This window comes from Cricetulus griseus, chromosome 8, assembly GCF_003668045.3.
Source record: "Cricetulus griseus strain 17A/GY chromosome 8, alternate assembly CriGri-PICRH-1.0, whole genome shotgun sequence".
Lineage (NCBI taxonomy): Eukaryota > Metazoa > Chordata > Mammalia > Rodentia > Cricetidae > Cricetulus > Cricetulus griseus.
Genome location: NC_048601.1, coordinates 93,072,945 through 93,090,139, shown reverse-complemented (window position 1 = coordinate 93,090,139; position 17,195 = coordinate 93,072,945). Strand labels below are relative to the sequence as shown.

The 17,195-nt window shown below is 44.5% G+C and overlaps 1 protein-coding gene and 1 long non-coding RNA gene across 19 annotated transcripts in view; both read left to right on the top strand.

Annotated features, from left to right (window-relative positions):
- The first annotated feature begins 34 nt into the window (after window positions 1–34).
- On the top strand, window positions 35–5,079 carry LOC113837085. The gene is made up of 5 exons (XR_003487701.2): window positions 35–799; window positions 2,668–2,767; window positions 2,945–3,677; window positions 3,987–4,280; window positions 4,953–5,079. It is a non-coding gene; the product is annotated as an uncharacterized LOC113837085 (long non-coding RNA).
- Window positions 5,080–9,174: 4,095 nt separating this feature from the next.
- LOC107979351 overlaps window positions 9,175–17,195 on the top strand; it is a 61,658-nt gene continuing 53,637 nt past the window's right edge. For 2 of the 18 annotated variants that reach the window (XM_035448467.1, XM_035448480.1), the window contains exons 1-2: window positions 9,175–10,665; window positions 14,869–14,956. In XM_035448467.1, the coding sequence (XP_035304358.1) occupies window positions 10,592–10,665; window positions 14,869–14,956 (162 nt within the window). In that variant the 5' untranslated portion in view covers window positions 9,175–10,591. The other 16 variants (XR_004770935.1, XR_004770934.1, XR_004770937.1 and 13 more) reach the window with 16 other exon arrangements.

Sequence of the window (17,195 nt, the reverse complement as noted above, 5' to 3'; positions counted from 1 at the left end):
TTCTGCACTCAACACCACTTCCGAGTAGGGCAGATGATGGAGTGTCCTGATCATGGTCACCTGAAACCTTTATGAGGTAGCAGCAACCTCCTCTAGCCCCTGCCTAATGCCAGCCACAGTCTGCTCTCGGCTGGGGACGGAGGCTTCCTTAGGATGATTCCATTTCTCTGTGTCTTTGCAAGTTGCTTGTCCTCCTACCGGTAAGTGGCCTTTTGCACATCCTCTGGGAGAGATTCTGGGAGCCATTATTGTCCATTCTACAGTCATATTAGTATGATCTCATCTTGTGTCCTTTTCTCCCTAGGAGTCCCAAGATGTCATGGCACCAGACACAGAAAGTCTGTGCGAGTGATGTGGATGGTCTGTCTGTCCAGCTTGTCCCTAATTTGAACCCAAAAAGAGAAGGATCCTAGAATCATCATCCTGCTGGGACATCGTCTGTGTTCCACACCTTGTGGAACACATTTTTCTCTTATGACTTGTCCTCTGAGCAACACTAAGCTCATAGGAAGATATTTTTTTTTACCTAATCCGAGAAGAAAGGTGTGACTTATTCCGCTTTGAGGTGGAATAGCACCCTATAACCCAACGCTTTCCAAACCACCATCTGCTATTCTGGCAAAGGAGATTCCCCAGGATCCTATGCTGGTCTTAGTCACTGTAGCAGGCTGAGCTGATCAGGAGAGCTCAGTGTGGCTTCCCAGGAGTTTCTGTCTAGCGGTTTGGAGATCTGGCTTGCCATTCTGTTCAAAGGAATGCAACTACACTGTTGGCCTGCTCCCATCCACTGGAATATGCAGTGAGTCTCCTCCCTCTACCTCCACCCTCCCTTTCTTCTCTGTCTCTGCTCTTTCCCTGACTCCATCTCTGTCTCTCTGTGTGTCTCTGCTTGTACAAGAACAAGTGCCAGGCAGGTGAGCGGCTCTGTCTTAAACTGCACCCCCCCAACATATATAACTAAACCCTGAAGAAGTCCATAAACAGCAAAACCAAATGCAGACATAAAGCAAAATACAATTGACTGGAATAGATACATGCAACTGAAACCAAGCAAACAAACATGAAACCTTGATCACCCACCTTAATAATAACAGACTCACAGAAGTATGCTAAGGGACACATTCTGTCTACCATCCAAGATAGAAATTGGCTTTCCTTCCCTGACAGTTGTGCTAAGATGTCACATGCACACTAACACTTTATTTTCTGACATTGGTTCTGTCCACTTTGGTTAACTGGAATAGCATTGCCACAAACTCATTTCCTTGTTGGTTAGGGTTCACACAGAGTCTTGCCCTGTAATTCAGGCTGGACTGAAAGTCTGTGTGTAGATCAAGCTGACTGTATTCGTGGGGTGCTGCTGCCTCAGTCCTCCTCAGGTGCACTTGACACTGTGAGCATTTGTGGTTTAGTCAAGGTCTCATCTGACCCAGGCAGACTGCTCTGTAAGCAACGATGACCTTGAGCAGGATCCTCTTCTTGTCTAACTCCCCAATGCCGAATTTCTGGATCTGAACCACTCTGCCCTGTTAAGTAGGAACTGTCCAGGACAGTGTAGGAAGTTCCAGGCTGAGTGTCACTCCATCTCGCAAAGAACATGCACATTCTGAATATTTGAAATCTGAGATATGGACACAGGAGTAATGAAATCAGGCAGCATCCTTGTGTCATCTTAGGCCTGTGGAATAGAGAGGCAGGAATAGGTCCCCTTTGGCCTAGATCAGTGAGACACCTGATTTGAACTTTAAGGTGGAAGCCCTTGGGAGTGGAGCACCCCTTTAAACCCAGGATTCGAGGTGGAGTCAGGCTGATCTCTGTGAGTCTTGTCTACAGCCTGGGCTACAGAGTGAGTTCCTGCACAGTCAGGTGTACACAGAAAATCCTTGTGTGAAGAAATAAACAAAATAATTAAGTTGTAAAAGCACTGGATGAATATTTTGGGTCTATAAGTGTGCTCAAATTTGAGCACAGACAGACAGACAAGAACACACACACATACACCCCATGTGGTCATGGATGTGTCCTGCACACACACACACACACACACACACACACACACACACACACACACACACACACAGCTTATGTACAGTTCTCCAGTCCTGCCTTACCTTTTGTTCCTAAATACTGTCTAGATCCTATCTATACTCATGGTATTTCCTTCTCTTTTCCAAACTTGTGACTCTTAAACTAAACAGTGACGTAAATATCAGTCCTCTCAAATGAGAAATCCTTTCTTTTATCCTCTCCTCTTCCATACACAGGTTTTCTGTATGTAGTACAGACTGCCAAGGACTGGCAACCCCCCTACCCTCAGCCCGCTGAGTGTTTGAGCTACAGGTGTGCACCTAATCTTACTGGGTTTTGTGGTTTTGTTTTTAAATGATGTGTGTAACTGTGGATACCCTTAAACTTTTAATCTTTCTGGTTCCATGTGCCAAATGTATGGATTCCAGGAATTCTCTACCAAGCCTGGTTTATTTTATCCTGGGGACCAAACTCAGGGCTTCCTTCATGATGGGCATGAGGTGTCCCAGCTGAGTCACACCTGCATCTCAGCCTAGCCTGGGATTCGATATGTAGCTGAGGAATACCTGGAGTTCTGGATCATCCCTATGGAATTACAGATCAGCACCACCGACCCTGCATTTTCTCCTTTTTTCTTAGGCTTTTTTTTTCATGACCAGTGAAAAAAGACTTCTACTCAGAGTCTTTTGAAGTACCACAAACATGAGTTGTAGCAGGATGCCACTCTTCTTCTAAGCTGGTGAGCTGTGACCTGGATGGGAGGGAGGTAAAGGAGGCTGTCCCCATCCCATGCCACCTTGAGGACACTCGGGTCAGTGTTCAGCACCCCAGGACTGTCACCTGTATAGCCAGGTATCTTTGAAGGCCTGTTCCGAGGAGCAGCCCTCAGATTGGTCTCATCTAACTGTCTATGCAGCTCCGTGGGACAGATGGAAAAACACAGTGCATGTCCACATGTGCAGCTGATGACCCTAGGAAGATGGAGCCTCACCCCCACAGTTTGAAGGTTTAGTCTCCTCACCCATGGGGTCTCACTCTCTCACATTTGCCCTTTCTAGACACTTGGTGGAAATTCTTAAAACTAGATGCCAGAGCCAGGGTGAGGGTGTGTGCCGATAATCCCGGGACTGTGGAGGCTTAGATTGGAGAGTAGCCATAGACTCAAGGCCATCCTGGGTGATATAAGGAACAGTAATCTAGCTTGGTTGCAGTGTGAGAACTCTCTCTTTAAATACTGAAAGTGAACAGCAGGACAAGTGTCGGTGTGTCCAACGTGCACATAGGTTCTTGTTCCTGGGTTCTTGCCCAGCACAAAATCAAACCAGGTGGAGCTTGCCTGGTATTGGGGTTGAAGAAAAGAGGATCAGGCAGTCAAGGTATGTTCCAACACAAAGATTGAAGCCAGTGTGGGAGGAATGACACTATTTTAAATAAGCAATCCCTACTCTCAAATCTTAATGCCCATATCTAAGAAAACAATGACATGGCATCCCATCACAACCGCATATTCCTTGTGAATCCGAATACCTTCAAATGGAGAAATGAAAACGGAGCATCCAGATGCGCAGTGAATATTTTGTGTGACTCACATCAGGAATTGGCCTGAGCATTGCGTTCATCCCTTGTGCACTGCACTGAGGAGCTGTTCGGTAAGTATTGATCATGTGGGAGGTGTGTGGAGGGAGGTTTGGAGGCTATGGGGAACCCAGCCTGTGTCAATAAGTAAGAATGCAGCCAGCTCTTGAAGCTGTGAGACTCCCTGATGTTGTGCTGCCCCCTTGTGGTCCTTCTCTACCAGCTCCGTGTCATTAGTGCACCTGATTTGCTGCAGTCCCTGCTTCAACTCAGGCCAAAACTGGGTTGGTTAGGAGGGATTCTGGCTTGAGTGGAGGGATGCTTGCCCTTTAAACCTATCTGACATACTTTTGTTCTTCCTTATTTCTTTCCCCCTTTCCCAGGTATCATAATAAAGAAACAAACAGCTTTCAAACCTGGGCTACCCAGGCAATGTCCCTGAAAAAATGTCATAGAGAGCTGCTTCTCCTGGACCTGGTCTCCACAATGAGGATGACTGGGTGGCTGGTCAAGAATGAAATTCACACCAGGGCGAGATTCAGAATCACAAGAGGGCTGGCAACGTGTCTGTCTGTCCACTTAGTGCTTGCTTCCCTTGTGACATTCCCCAGCAAGCAAGGGAAAGAAGCAGCAGGCCTGCTGAGGCTTGCTACCAAGCATTGGACATAGAGACAAAGGTGCATATCCTTATTGTTTTGTTATTTATTCATTTATTTTTAGACAGGGTTCCGCTGTTTGGCCTGTCTCTATATCCAGACAGGCATGACCCCCAATTGTTTCAATCAAAGGCATGCACCACCACCACCATCACTATTGGCTACAGGTGCATCCACCTTGCTGACCTGGAGAAAGGCTGTGTTGAAAACACATACTGTAACAGCATCTGCGAATTGACATTTGAAGGGAATACATGTGCTACTTTGATCAAAGTTTGAGAATACACGAGAATGTGTACAAGGACACAGATGCACAAGCACACAAGTATAAACATATTACATGTCAGTGTGTCTACACACACACACACACACACACACACACACACACACACACACACACCAAAGCAAGTATAGTGATAAAGAAACACAAAGTTAATTGAAGGACCAGGTAGCCATTGGAAGTTCTGACCATCTCTGCAGGGGCATCCTGGTGAGCAAAACCAGGAGAGTGAGACAGGGTGATGTTGCTGATAACACTGGGGTCATCCTCTCTGGATGCTAGGTGGTTGACAGGACCCAGCATGCCAGGCTTTTGGGAAGCTTATTACTGCTGAGTAGATGCAGTTGTTGGGCTGATGAGATGATCCCAGCTGTGTTAGTACTTGGGTCACCTAATGTCTCTGTTCTCTGCAGCTTGAGACTAGGCAGACGGCCCGGCTAAGGAGAAATGAAAATCACCTTCATCAATTCTACTAACGTCCCCCCCAAAATTATTGAGTTATGTTTATTCTGTTAGAAATAAAATGCATTGTTCCAAGAAGTTGTTGTTGTTGTTGTTGTTGTTTAAATCTGTTCATCTTTTTGTACATACCAATGCAAGTTCCCTCTAGCACCCCTCCTCCTGCATTCCCCTTATTCTACATACCCGTCCTGGCATCTTCTCCTCAAACTGGGTTAGGCCGCCCATGGGTAGTCCAAGAAGTCTGTCCCATCACCAAGTTGAGGCAGGAACAAGACCCTCACCCTTGTGTCTAGGCTGAACAAGGTATGTCTCCATAGGGAATGGGCTCCAGACATCCAGGTTATGCACGAGGTATAGATCCTTTTCTCACTGCCAGCGGTCCCCTACACACTGCCCAAGTCACACCACTGTCAACTGCATTCAGCTGTGTGGGGCTAGTTTGGTCCTATGCAGTCTTCCCAGCTGTCTCTCTGGAGACAGTGAGATCCTGCTAGCTCTGTTCTGCTGTTTCTGTGGTTTTTCCCACCCTGATCTTGACCCCTTTGCTCATATTATCACTCCCCTCTCTCTTTGACTGGTCTCCAGATGCTCTGTGCAGTGGTTAATTGTAGATTTTTGCATCTGCTTCTGTCATTTACTGCATGAAGGTTCTATGATGACAATTGAGGGAGACCTCAATCTGATTGCAGGGGAGGCCAGTTCAGGTACCTCCTCCACTATTGCTTGGCATCTTATCTGGGGCCATCCTTATAGATTTGGGCAGATCCTGAGTGCCAGGTTTCTTGATCATCCCATAATGTCTCCCTCTTTCAAAATATTTCTTTCCTTGCTCTCTTTCACTGACCTTCCCCCAAGCTGACCATCCCATTTCCTCATGTTGTCCTCCCCACTCCCCTTCCCTCCTCTGCTCTCCTTTTCCACCCCCAACCATGCTCAAGTTTACTCAGGAGATCTTGTCTATTTCCCATTCCTAGGGAGATCCATCTATGTCTCCTTAGGGTCTACTTTGTTATGTAGCTTCTCTGGGGATTTAGTCAGTAGGCTAGTTAGTTTTCTTTTATGTTTAATATCAAATGAGTAAATACATACCATATTTCTCTTTCTGGATCAGGGTTACCTCACTCAGAAATTTTTTTTTTTTAGGTTTCATCCACTTAATGCAGATTTCAAGATGTCATTGTTTTTTGTTGTTGTAGATGTTGTTTTACCACTGAGTATACTCCAGTGTGTAAGTGTGCCATGTTTCCTTATCCAATCTTCAGGCATCGAGTTCCATCTAGGTTGTTTCCACATTCTGGCTATTACAAATAATGCTGTCATGAACATAGTTGAGCAAATGTCCTTGTGGTGTTAGTGTGCATCCTTTGTGTATAGGCCCAAAAGTGGTATTGCTGCATCTTGAGGTAGACTGACTCCTAACTTTCTGAGAAACTGCCAAAATGTTTTCCAATGCAGCTGTACAAGTTTGAAGTCTCTATAGCAATGGAGGAAATTTCTTCTTACTCCACATCCTCTCCAGCATCAGGTGTCACCAGTGTTTTTGATCTTAACCAAAGTAGTTTTGATTTGCATTTCTCTGATGAGTGAGGACGCTGCTCAAGTCCTTCAGTGTCTTTCCTCCATTTGAGATTCCGCTGTTGAGAGTCCTCTGTTTATAGCTTTACTCCATTTTTTTTTATTTTTTAATTGGAATTAGAAACCAGATTGTTTTACACAACAATTCCAGTTCTCTTCTCCCTATGTCCTCACCTACCCCCCCCAAACTAATACCCTACCTATCACATAGCCTTTCTGCTCCCCCTAGATGGTTAGGTCTTCCATAGGGTGTCATCAGAGTCTATTGTATCCTTTGGAATGGGGCCTAGGCCCACCCCTGTGTGTCGTGGCTCAGGGAGCATTCCTCTATTTGGAATGGGCTCCCAAAGTCCATACCTATGCTCGGGATAAGAACTGAACTACCACAGGAGGGCCCATAGATTTCCGAGGTTTCCTCACTTAAATCCATGTTCCTGGAGTCTGCATCTGTCCCAGGCTGGTTTCCCAGCCATCAGTCTGGAGAGCAAGAGTTCCCCGATGTGCAGGTGAGTTGTTTCTGTGGGTTTCACCATCTTGGTCTGGACCCCTTTGCTCTTCACTCATCCTTCTCTGCATCTGGATTCCAGTTGAGTTCAGTGATTAGCTGTGGCTGTCTGCTTCTACTTCCAGCAGCTGCTGGCTGAGGGCTGTCTGTGGCATATAATTCAGTCATCAATCTCATTATCAGGGGAGGGCATTTAAGGTAGCCTCTCCCCTGTTGCTTAGATTGATGGCTGGTATCATCTTTGTAGATCTGCCGACATTTTCCTAGTGCCTAATTTCTCTGTAAACCTAAAATATGTCCCTCTATGATGGTATCTCCATTCTTGTTATCTTGTGTTCTTCCCGACTCAAACTTTCTGCTCCCTCTTGGCCTCCGCATAGGGAATATTTCATTTATTTGTGTTATTTGTTTTTAAGACGGTGCCTCTCTACATAGCTACATAGCTGTTCTGTAACACACTGAGTAGACCAGGGTGGCCTCAAATTCACAGAGGTCCACCTGCCTCTCCTACCCAGTGCTGAGATTAAAGGCATGTGCCACCATGCCCAATGAAAGGGAATATTTTAGATAATGAAGGGTTTTGTATGGTAAAATAGGATAAAATGACCGTGTTTTTCAAAGTGAAAAAGAAAGGAAAAAATAGGAGGGCAAAACCAGGAAGCCGAATGAGTGGCAAAGGGTCAAAGTGAGATGCACAAGGCCTTCGGTGCTGGGTCCTGGGCTGCTCTAGGGATTCCTTAGGTCAAGATTAAGTACATCCACACAACCTAAAAGCCAGTGCTCGCTCTGCTTAAAACAGGGAGCTCTTGTAAGACATTAATTGCTCTCAGCATTTGCAAAAATGCCTTAAAGAATACTTAAGGCAATTACTTATCCTTTTTGTGAAGTTTGTCAGAATTTAACTACTTAGGAAACCCAGTCTTGAGTCAATGGTCATTAAGTCCAATTTGTTTATGTTAACATCTGTAAACAACCACTTTTAAAAAATAACGACTTTTATAAGTAAGTATTTCCAGGTACATTTAATACCTCATGTATCTGTGTGTAGAGGTTTATGTCTGAACTTGTTTACAGTTAAAGACAATTAATTCATATAGAATGATCAACATGTGTTCACTTTTATACAAAATTCATCATGGCCAATATAATTCTTTTGGTGTTTCTATTATTATTTTAACCAACACCAATCAGAATTAAAAACAAACAAAAACACCATGTTGCCATTTTGGCAGCCCTGCTATTTAAAATGCTGTTCTGAATGTCTTCACCTTGCCAAAAAACATACCTTGCTTCTGGACACATAATCCACTTACTACACCTATGTGTGATCATTAACACTGTTCTCCCTTATTCGTCCAAAGTTTATTTTTAAGTAGTTAAAGAATTATATGGCTATTGTCTGCAGACATTCTGCAGAGGCACAACCTGTAATGGGGAATCTCATTGGTGTTTTTGGAGATGCTAGACTATCACCCACAAGAAAACAAAATGTAAAAAATAGACTGCAGATAGGCCTAAGAGCCATTCCTTCTATACCTCCTCCTTGCCTAAACTGGACAGAAAGGTTTTATTGGCATTGATTCCTTCACAGAGTTCAGTTGTTCCCACACTCAACATAGAATCAGATCAACCCAACTGGGACAACCTGGGGAAGAGAGAGAAGATCAAACCACTGAGGTCAATTAACAATATCTTCAGAGAACATTCTTCAGACATATGGAAAGATGTCAGACTCAGAATCAGGTCACACCGGGTGTGGTGTTGCTTCTTTGCAACCCCAGCACTTGGATAAGAAGGGTTACAATTGGAGGACAGTGTCCTCAGGGGACCCGGACACAAAAGCAACAGTAAGAATGGAGTCACTTGTGACAGGCTTTCCAAAAGTAAATCCAAGAAGTTACAGAGAATGAGACTGTTTTCCCACTCTGGTTCAAACGTTTATTATTGTGTTTGTTTCAGACAAAGGAATGCTTCAGAAATTCCCACTGCAAGTCACAGCTGCTCCTGCTACACAGGGAGTGCTCTGAGGTACATACATCTTTTTTTTTTTTTACTTCTCAAAAAAGACTTTTATTTTAAAAAATTTTAGATTTATAGAAGTATTATGAAGACAGAAAAGGGCCTTTTAGTTTATTTGTACTTGAATACCTCAGAATTTTCTACATATGGAATTATATCATATGCAAATAATGAGAGTGTTAATTATGTTTTCAAAATCTTATTTCTATAGTAACTGCACCACACTACTGTCTCATCAGTGACACTTGTCATTTGTTTCTTGGTGATAATCCTTTTGACTGGGATGATATGGAATTGAAAAATAGCTTTCATTTGTATTTATTTTACGTACATACATCTTTACATGCTAGAGAATTCTCTTGCAAGTAAGAAGCCATTCTGACAACCAGGAGCATGTCTTTCATAAGACACAGATCTCAGAGCTACTACTAGTAATGAAGAATGACTGTGGACAGATGAGACACTTTCATATTCTGAATTAGAAGACACACTTGTACTCCATACTGTAGAAAGGAACCAAAATACACATATTATTGGCTTAGCATGGACACACTCTCATTTGTTTTAACTTCCCAGCCCAGCCACCTATGAAGGACTATAAGGTTAAGATCAGTAGACTCCGAGTTTCAAGAAGTGCCTGAGTGCAAACATCCGCAGATGAGGAAAGAATGCAAAACATAAGGAAACAAAAACAGGTATCACCTCTCGGAAATGTAGCTAACTACCTGACCAGGGAGGTAAAATGGAGTTCCAGGATAATTGGCTGTCTTTCCCGCCAGCCCTATCGCCTTCTCTCTGGCTGGAAATGAGATGGAATACATGCTTCTAAGATAATAAATCTGCTTTCTTCTTGGACTTCTGGCTCTCCGGATATACCATAGTTTTAAGATTCAATCCCTTTCTCTATTTATTGTGTTTCTGGCAGGCAGCACGAACCAAAATCTGGTTTCACCTTGGTGGCCATCCTGCCCCAAGAGTAGCGCCCTGGTTTTGCACAAATGCTTATGGGAACTTCATCCCAGCATCCTTTCAGAGAAACTTCCCTAGCCTCCTGTGTGCTCAAAACATTGGCCTCTTGCCTCTGCCACAGCCGTGAGGGTCCCCTGTGTCACTAGACCTCCAAGCAGGGGAGGAGCTCCTTCAATATAAGCCTCCACCACACTGCACCCCTGCTTCCTCCCGACGGCACACTCAGTAAACTGAGTCTCCAAAGCTCTGAAAAACTGCGACTCTCGTCCTGGTGAATAGTTTTCTTTTCCCAGGAAGAGCCTGAGGAGGTTAAACACAGGCTAAGAACAAAGCCGACCCTCAACACCGTACCTCAGCTTCTAGGCCCGACCTGTGGGTTCTTTGCACTCCCGACACAGGGACGGAAAAGAACCAACTCTCCACAGAGTCCACAGGCAGCTGGAAGCTGCAAGAGGAGAGCAGGGAAAGTTCAGACTTAGACTGGGCCCGCCCACCAGGACCCGGAGACAAGGATGGGTGGGAATGATGGGGGACACTTCCGGAAGTGGTGAGGCTTGTTTCCGAGGGGACGATCTTCTGAGACGGACAGGAGACTGATGGTGAGTTACGCTCGGTGCGAACGACGGCTCTCAATGCACACAACGGGCGTCTCCCGTCGCCAGTGTTTGTCTCGAGTCCTCCCAGGCCGCGGGTGGAGAGCGAGGCAGCCTCGGGATGCGGCTCGGGCCGGAAGACGGCTCGGCTGCGCGCTCCGGGGCGCCCCCTGCAGGCGGTGCCCGAGGCTGATGCAGGAGGAGCCGCGTGGGGGCGGCACAGCCACTGCGATGCCCGGCGCTGGGAGGGGGGCGCGTCGGAGGGCAGCCCCGACCCTGCCCGGGCCGGCGGCCTGGGCCCCAGGGACCGAGGCAGAAAGCCCGAGGACAGGGACGCCGCCTTGGGAAGCCTGAGGGCTGGAAGCTGAGGGCAGCCCTCGGGGCGGGAGAGGAGTCAGGCAGGGTCCAGATGCTACCTGCGGACAGGTGACTTCAAGGTAGGGCTTCAGCTTCAGCTCTGACTTCCTCCTGAGGACCTTGTGACCATCAGATAGGTTACAGTTGCATTACTGGTGGGCAGGGCTCGATGAGGAACGCTCTTGGGATGCTGTTGATGAGAGGTGAGTCAGAATTAAGATTTGGAGGTAGAAATCAGGACTCGGGCACTGGACGTGGTGTAATAGTGAGAGGCTTTTGCCTTAGACCACCTCTGTTGCTAACATCACAACACCTCATGGGGTGAAGTGATTGGTTTTTCCAGACAGGGTTTCTCTGTGCAGTCTTGGCTGCCCTGGAAGTTACTCGAGACCACACTGGCCTGGAACTTAGAGAGCTGCCTGCCTTCCTGTCAGGGAGTTGGTTAGAAGGGTCGGAAAACTTGGATTCGTTAACAGAATCACTCTGAAGACATAAGCCATTATTTTGATAATCTTATTACTGGATTAAAGATTTTTTGAGTGCAAAGTCCTAATTGCTTTGGAGATAAACTTTATAATGTGCATTAATGATTTTTTTGAGTACAGAGTCCTAAACACCTTCTGAAGTAAGTCCCCACCTGGCCCCACTGTTTAATCTCTTGCATTTGGGAACTAGATTTCAACATGAATTTTACAGGCATCAAAACCAGATCGATATTAAGTGATGATTCCAAAGTTTCTGGCCTAAATGACTCTTACACTAAACAAGAACTATTCTGAGGCTTAGAGTTCTTTTTCCTTACTGTTAAAAATCAGACCAGGAGTTTGATTCCCAGTGTCCACATTGCATTTCACAAAAATGTGTAACTCCAGTTGCATTGAATTCAATGCTTCTTCTGGCTGCCACAGGTACCAGATGCAAGAATGTACTGGTAACTACAGTTCCAGGTATTGGTATGTCTGCCAGTCTGTCAGTTCTTTGGTGTTCTGTCCTTGATTTCACAGAGGAAGACTCTCAACAGCACTGTTTTTCACTGTGAATGATATTTTACACTTTTAAAAATAAAACGAACATGTTCACTACTAATCTTAGGCATGATAATTATCTGTTTGAAGGGTATGTCTCAAACAGTCATCTCACTAATCTCTCTCAAGCCTTTTTGAGTATCTTGTATACCTGATCAAAGCTCCCATCCCAAGGGGTTTTCACCATTTATCTGGTCACTCCTTGTCCAAATCATGTACCAACCGGTAAAGAGTTACCCAACTAGCTGAACAGATATTATAGTTTGATTTCAGCCTGAGCCCATGTTTTCTGTCCCGACCATTACACAAAATGACTTCAGGGATCCTTCATTTAATTACTGCTCTACAAATTCCAACGTCATTAACTTATATAGCTGTCTCCACAAAGTCTTGTTACTAACTGCCTCTGAACTAGTGTTCCAGGAATCAAGGCCAGTTATGCATTTCTCCTTTATATAAATTTAGTCTCATGTGTTTGGAAGGGGTCTTAATATGTTTTAAGACAAATATTTCCTTTTTCAATGATAGGAGCAGAAGCCTCTGTCTAAATGGCTAGGCTGGCATGGCTAGTGGAGACACAGTATAGGCTTGGATTACTTTGTCCACCTACAAATAATCAAGAAAAGGGCAAAAAACATATTTTTCTTTTCAGGTATTTTCTAGACTTTAAATGCCCAAGCTCCCTACCACCTTCAACCTTGAATTTCTGGTCCTCCTCTTCTGAACACCTCAGGGCTGTATTGTAGATGAGCGCTGTCACACTGGTTTGATACAGTGCTCAGGACTGAACCTAAGCTTTTCTGCATGCTAGTCTAGCCCTCTACCAACTAAACTGTTTCTTCAGCCCCTATTTTCAGTATCATTTCTTTAGAAGCAGCTTTTTAATTATTTTAAGATTTTTATTTTCAATTTGTGTATAGATGTGTGTCTACATGTATGTGCATGTTTGGGGGTGCCCTGGGAGCTGGAGTTACAAGTAGTTGCAAGCCACCTGATATCCATGCTCGGAAGCAAACTCAGGTGCTCTGCACGAACAGCAAGTGCTCATAACTGCTCAGCCATCTCTCCAGCCCCATGAGGAGCTTTTACAAAACCTTCACAGTTAGGCTGACCATAGGCTGAGCATGAGGGAACAAGCTCGGGACCCAACTGCTAGTGTCAGAAGCAGTAGAGTTGGGTGTTCCAGGACAGCCTGGCACAGAAAATGAGAATAACAAAGATTAAAGTGACACAGTAGCCACATTTTGTTTGTTTTTCCTGTGATTTTGCTTAATGTTATTACTGCTTTGGCAGATCAACACTACAGCACTGATTTTGTTTTGTTTGAAGTCGGGGGGATGTTGTGTTGAAAATTGAACTTGGCCTTGTATATGCTTGGCAAGTGCTTGAACACTAAGCCATTTTCCCTGCCATCACGATGGCTTTTAATGGCTGGACCTTTGTTCTCAACCTTTCAAGGTGATAAAAGGACATCTTATTTTCTCATTCTCAAGGTTCCAATTAATTCCTTGAGAAATGGATCCTACAGATGGAAAGGATGAATAGAGCTTAGCAGATTGGCCCACCAATGAATCAGGAAGACTTCAGTGCTGGAGCTCAGTAGTAGAGAGTGTGCTTAGCCTTCGTAAAGCCCTAACATCAATCTCCCACTAAAAAGAGTGATGGCTGAAATGGTTTTCAAATCATTTTTGTAATTATAGCAGTCTGTCACACCTAGGACATCATTCACAGTAGGTGAGCCCACACACTGAGCATACCTATACTTCAGCTGAGATAGTAGGTGGTGAGTCACCACACCTGCTGAGAATTATTTCACAATTGTATGCTTTCTGTCAATTCCATGTTGGAAAATATAGCTGTGGGTATATTGTGCTACTTGAGTATTATAAATTATTCCTTAATATTTATGGCCAGGTTTTGTTAAAGTATAAATGAAGTAGATTAGGAATTTAGGCAGGATTTTGGTAAATTAAGGCCTCACTAATGCTGTAGGTAATCTGAGATCCATCATTTCCTGGCATCCTGCACCTAGGTGTCTTTGAGGCAGTAGCCTCTTGACCATGCACAGAAGCTGCTCATCTTGCCAAACAGGGCACCGTGCACTTCCTTGGCTTTTCCCCAGGAATGGGAGAACTAGAAACAGTATGGCTGAGTAAGGAACACAACTTATGCAGATGCCAAAGCATCTTTGGCTTTGGACTTCCCTGCTTTAACCATTCTGTAGTTTATGAAATTAATTTGTTAGGGTTAACCATCAGCTTGATAACAGCCTTCAGAGTCACCTGAGAAGGGAATCTCAATTGAGGAATTAGGAAGTTCGTATTGGTCTATTGACCTACCTGTGGTGGACTGGCTTGACTCTTGATTATTGTGATGTAGAAGGTCCTAGCCCACTGAGGGCAACACCATTCCCTGGGCAGATGGTCCTGGACTGTAATAAAAAGCTAATTAAGCAGAAGCCAGTGACTGAGTCAGCAAGCAGTGTTCCTCTGTGGTTTCTGCCTTGAGTTCCTCAAAAGGTAAGCCAAATAAATCCTTTCCTCCCCTAAGTTGCTTCTGGTCAGAATGTTTTATCACAGCCACAGCAATGAAGCTAGAACAGAAATAGGAAAGTAGAACGTAAGGGTTTTGTTAAGTTGGTTACAGCTGAATGTATTTTTCATATGCAATTCCAGGACATGGGGAATAGGGGCAGAAGGCCGGAAGTACAGAGCAAGCCTAGGACAGCGAGACTATCAGATGAGAGAGACGGGAGAAACAGGGTCGGGAAGATGAGTACAATCTTTTACATGTAAACACCTGTTGGTGTTTTGCTTTTGTCCAGTAGTGTCGTCCTTGTCTATGAAATGCAGTTATCACAGCAGTTGGACCTGTTTCCTGAATGCAGAGTGACCCTTCTGTTATTTAAAGAGGTAAAAATTGGCTCTCTTCCGGGGATGGTGCTTTGAGGCGCTCAGAATGGTCCAGCGTTTGACATAGCGATGTAGGCTTTCCTACAATACAGGCTCTAACAATACTAGGCTGTCTCGAACCCCTGGCAACAGGATTGTTTACTTTTATACCAAGAAGGTTGTGAAAGCACCTAAATCCGAATTCGGTGTGTGCCCAGGCAGACTTCCCAGGGTTCGTGCTGTCAGATATCAGACAGTCTATCTGAGTATGGCTCTCTAGGCAGTATCCTGGGTCTTTTGTTTCTCCACATAAAGTTGCTAATTGTTCTTTCAAGGTCTGTGAAGAATTGTGTTGGGATTTTGATGGGGATTGCACTGAATTTGTAGATTGCTTTTGGCAAGATTGCCATTTTTACTATGTTGATCCTACCTATCCAAGAGCATGGGAGATGGTTCCAGTTTCTGGTAGCTTCTTTAATTTCTTTTGAGCCTCAAAATTCTTAGGGTACAAGTTGACCTGCCCTAGTGAGAGCATAGAGACCCTAGTCATAAAGCAGGGGAAACAGCATGGGACAGAAGCAAGTCCTCTGAATGTAGGTGCCAGCTAGGAGGCCAAGTCAGTCTAAGGGAGCTCTAACTCTGGACCCATTGTTTAACCCTAGAGCACCAATGGACTTTCAGAACCCATTCCCTATGGAGTGATAACATCACAGCCCAGATAGAGCAAGGTGGACCCAGTCCCTCCCTCACAAGATATGGCAGAATTTGAAGGTCCGTGGTGGAGGACCTCGCTCTTCCTGGGGATAAGTTGGGGGATGGGGTCCTGGAGTCTGCAGGGGAATTGGGAGAATTCGAGGGTGAGGGTTTGGGGGCAGTGGATATGTAAATATGAGTAGTAATTAAAGAATTTAAATTCAAAAACTGGAAAAAAGTTATGGGGTAGCCAGAAATAAGCCTAAGATAACACCAAACATTCATAAGTAATAAAGAGCCTCTGTGTCATGATTTGGAAGTTGTCTGGTGGCCCAAGAGAAAGCCTGTTACAGCACATGGTTGCTCTTTCAGAAGACCAGGATTCAATTCCCAGCATCCACCAAGAAGCTCGCAATAGTTTGTATTTTCAATTTCAGGGGATCTTCAGCACTATTCTGGCATCCATTGTGCATTTCACACATGTGATACAAAAACATACATGCAGCAAACACACATACACATTAAAATAATTAATAAAATGCTTTTTGGATAAAATAGGTTTTCTAAAGATATAAACATATCTCCATATGCTTACTTTCATTGAAAGATATTTTCTTTCTTTTTCCTCCTTTTTTTCCTCTGGGTAATTACAGATGTATCTGTTCATGTGTGTAGGGATGAGGGTGAGAGGCAGGGGTGGTTGTGACGACCAGAGGACAATTTATGTAGTTCTGTTTATTATTCTTTAAAATGGTTTTCAAAAGAAGATTCTTTCACCGGCTTGGAAGAATTCTACAAATGGGCTAGGCTGGCTGGCCAGCAAGTCCCAAGGATCTGCACTGCCTTCACAGTGCTGGTATTAAAAGCAACATATCAGCTCCCTTTTATTAAAAATAGTTTTTCAAGACAAGGACTCCCCCTTTTTCTTGCTCTCTCTGTCTCTCTTTCTCTCCCTCTAAATAGAGATACACACACACATACTAACTGAATCATGGTTCTCTGTGTGGTCCCAGATGTCCTGGAGCTCTGTGTAGACTAGTCTGGTCTCAAACTCATAAATCTGCCTGCCTCTGCCTCTTGAGTACTGGAATTAAAGGCAAGCAACACCATCACTCAGCCACAACTAGTGTTTTTTGGGTGAGTTCTGCGGTTCAGACTCAACAGGGCAGGCACATCACTGACGGGGCTATCTGCCTAAGCACCCCAGCCCTTTTTTTCTGTATTGTATTTTGTTTTTGACAGGGTCTCATTTACCCCAGCTCGCCTTGAATACACTATAGTCTGGATAACATTCTACTCATTTGTAAATCAGATAATAAAAATTCTAAGAGACTAGTGGAAACTAAGAGGTTTTCAATATACAATTCTGCAAAAAGGGACTCCAGCACAGAGAAAAGGCATAAATGACCAAGTTGGGGCTGGGAATTGGTGGCACACGCCTTTAATCCCAGCACCCAGGAGGCAGAGACAGGCAGATCTCTGTGAGTTGGGAGGACAGCCTGGTCTACAAGAGTGAGTTCCAGGACAGCCTTCAAAGCCACAGAGATACCCTGTCTCGAAACATAAA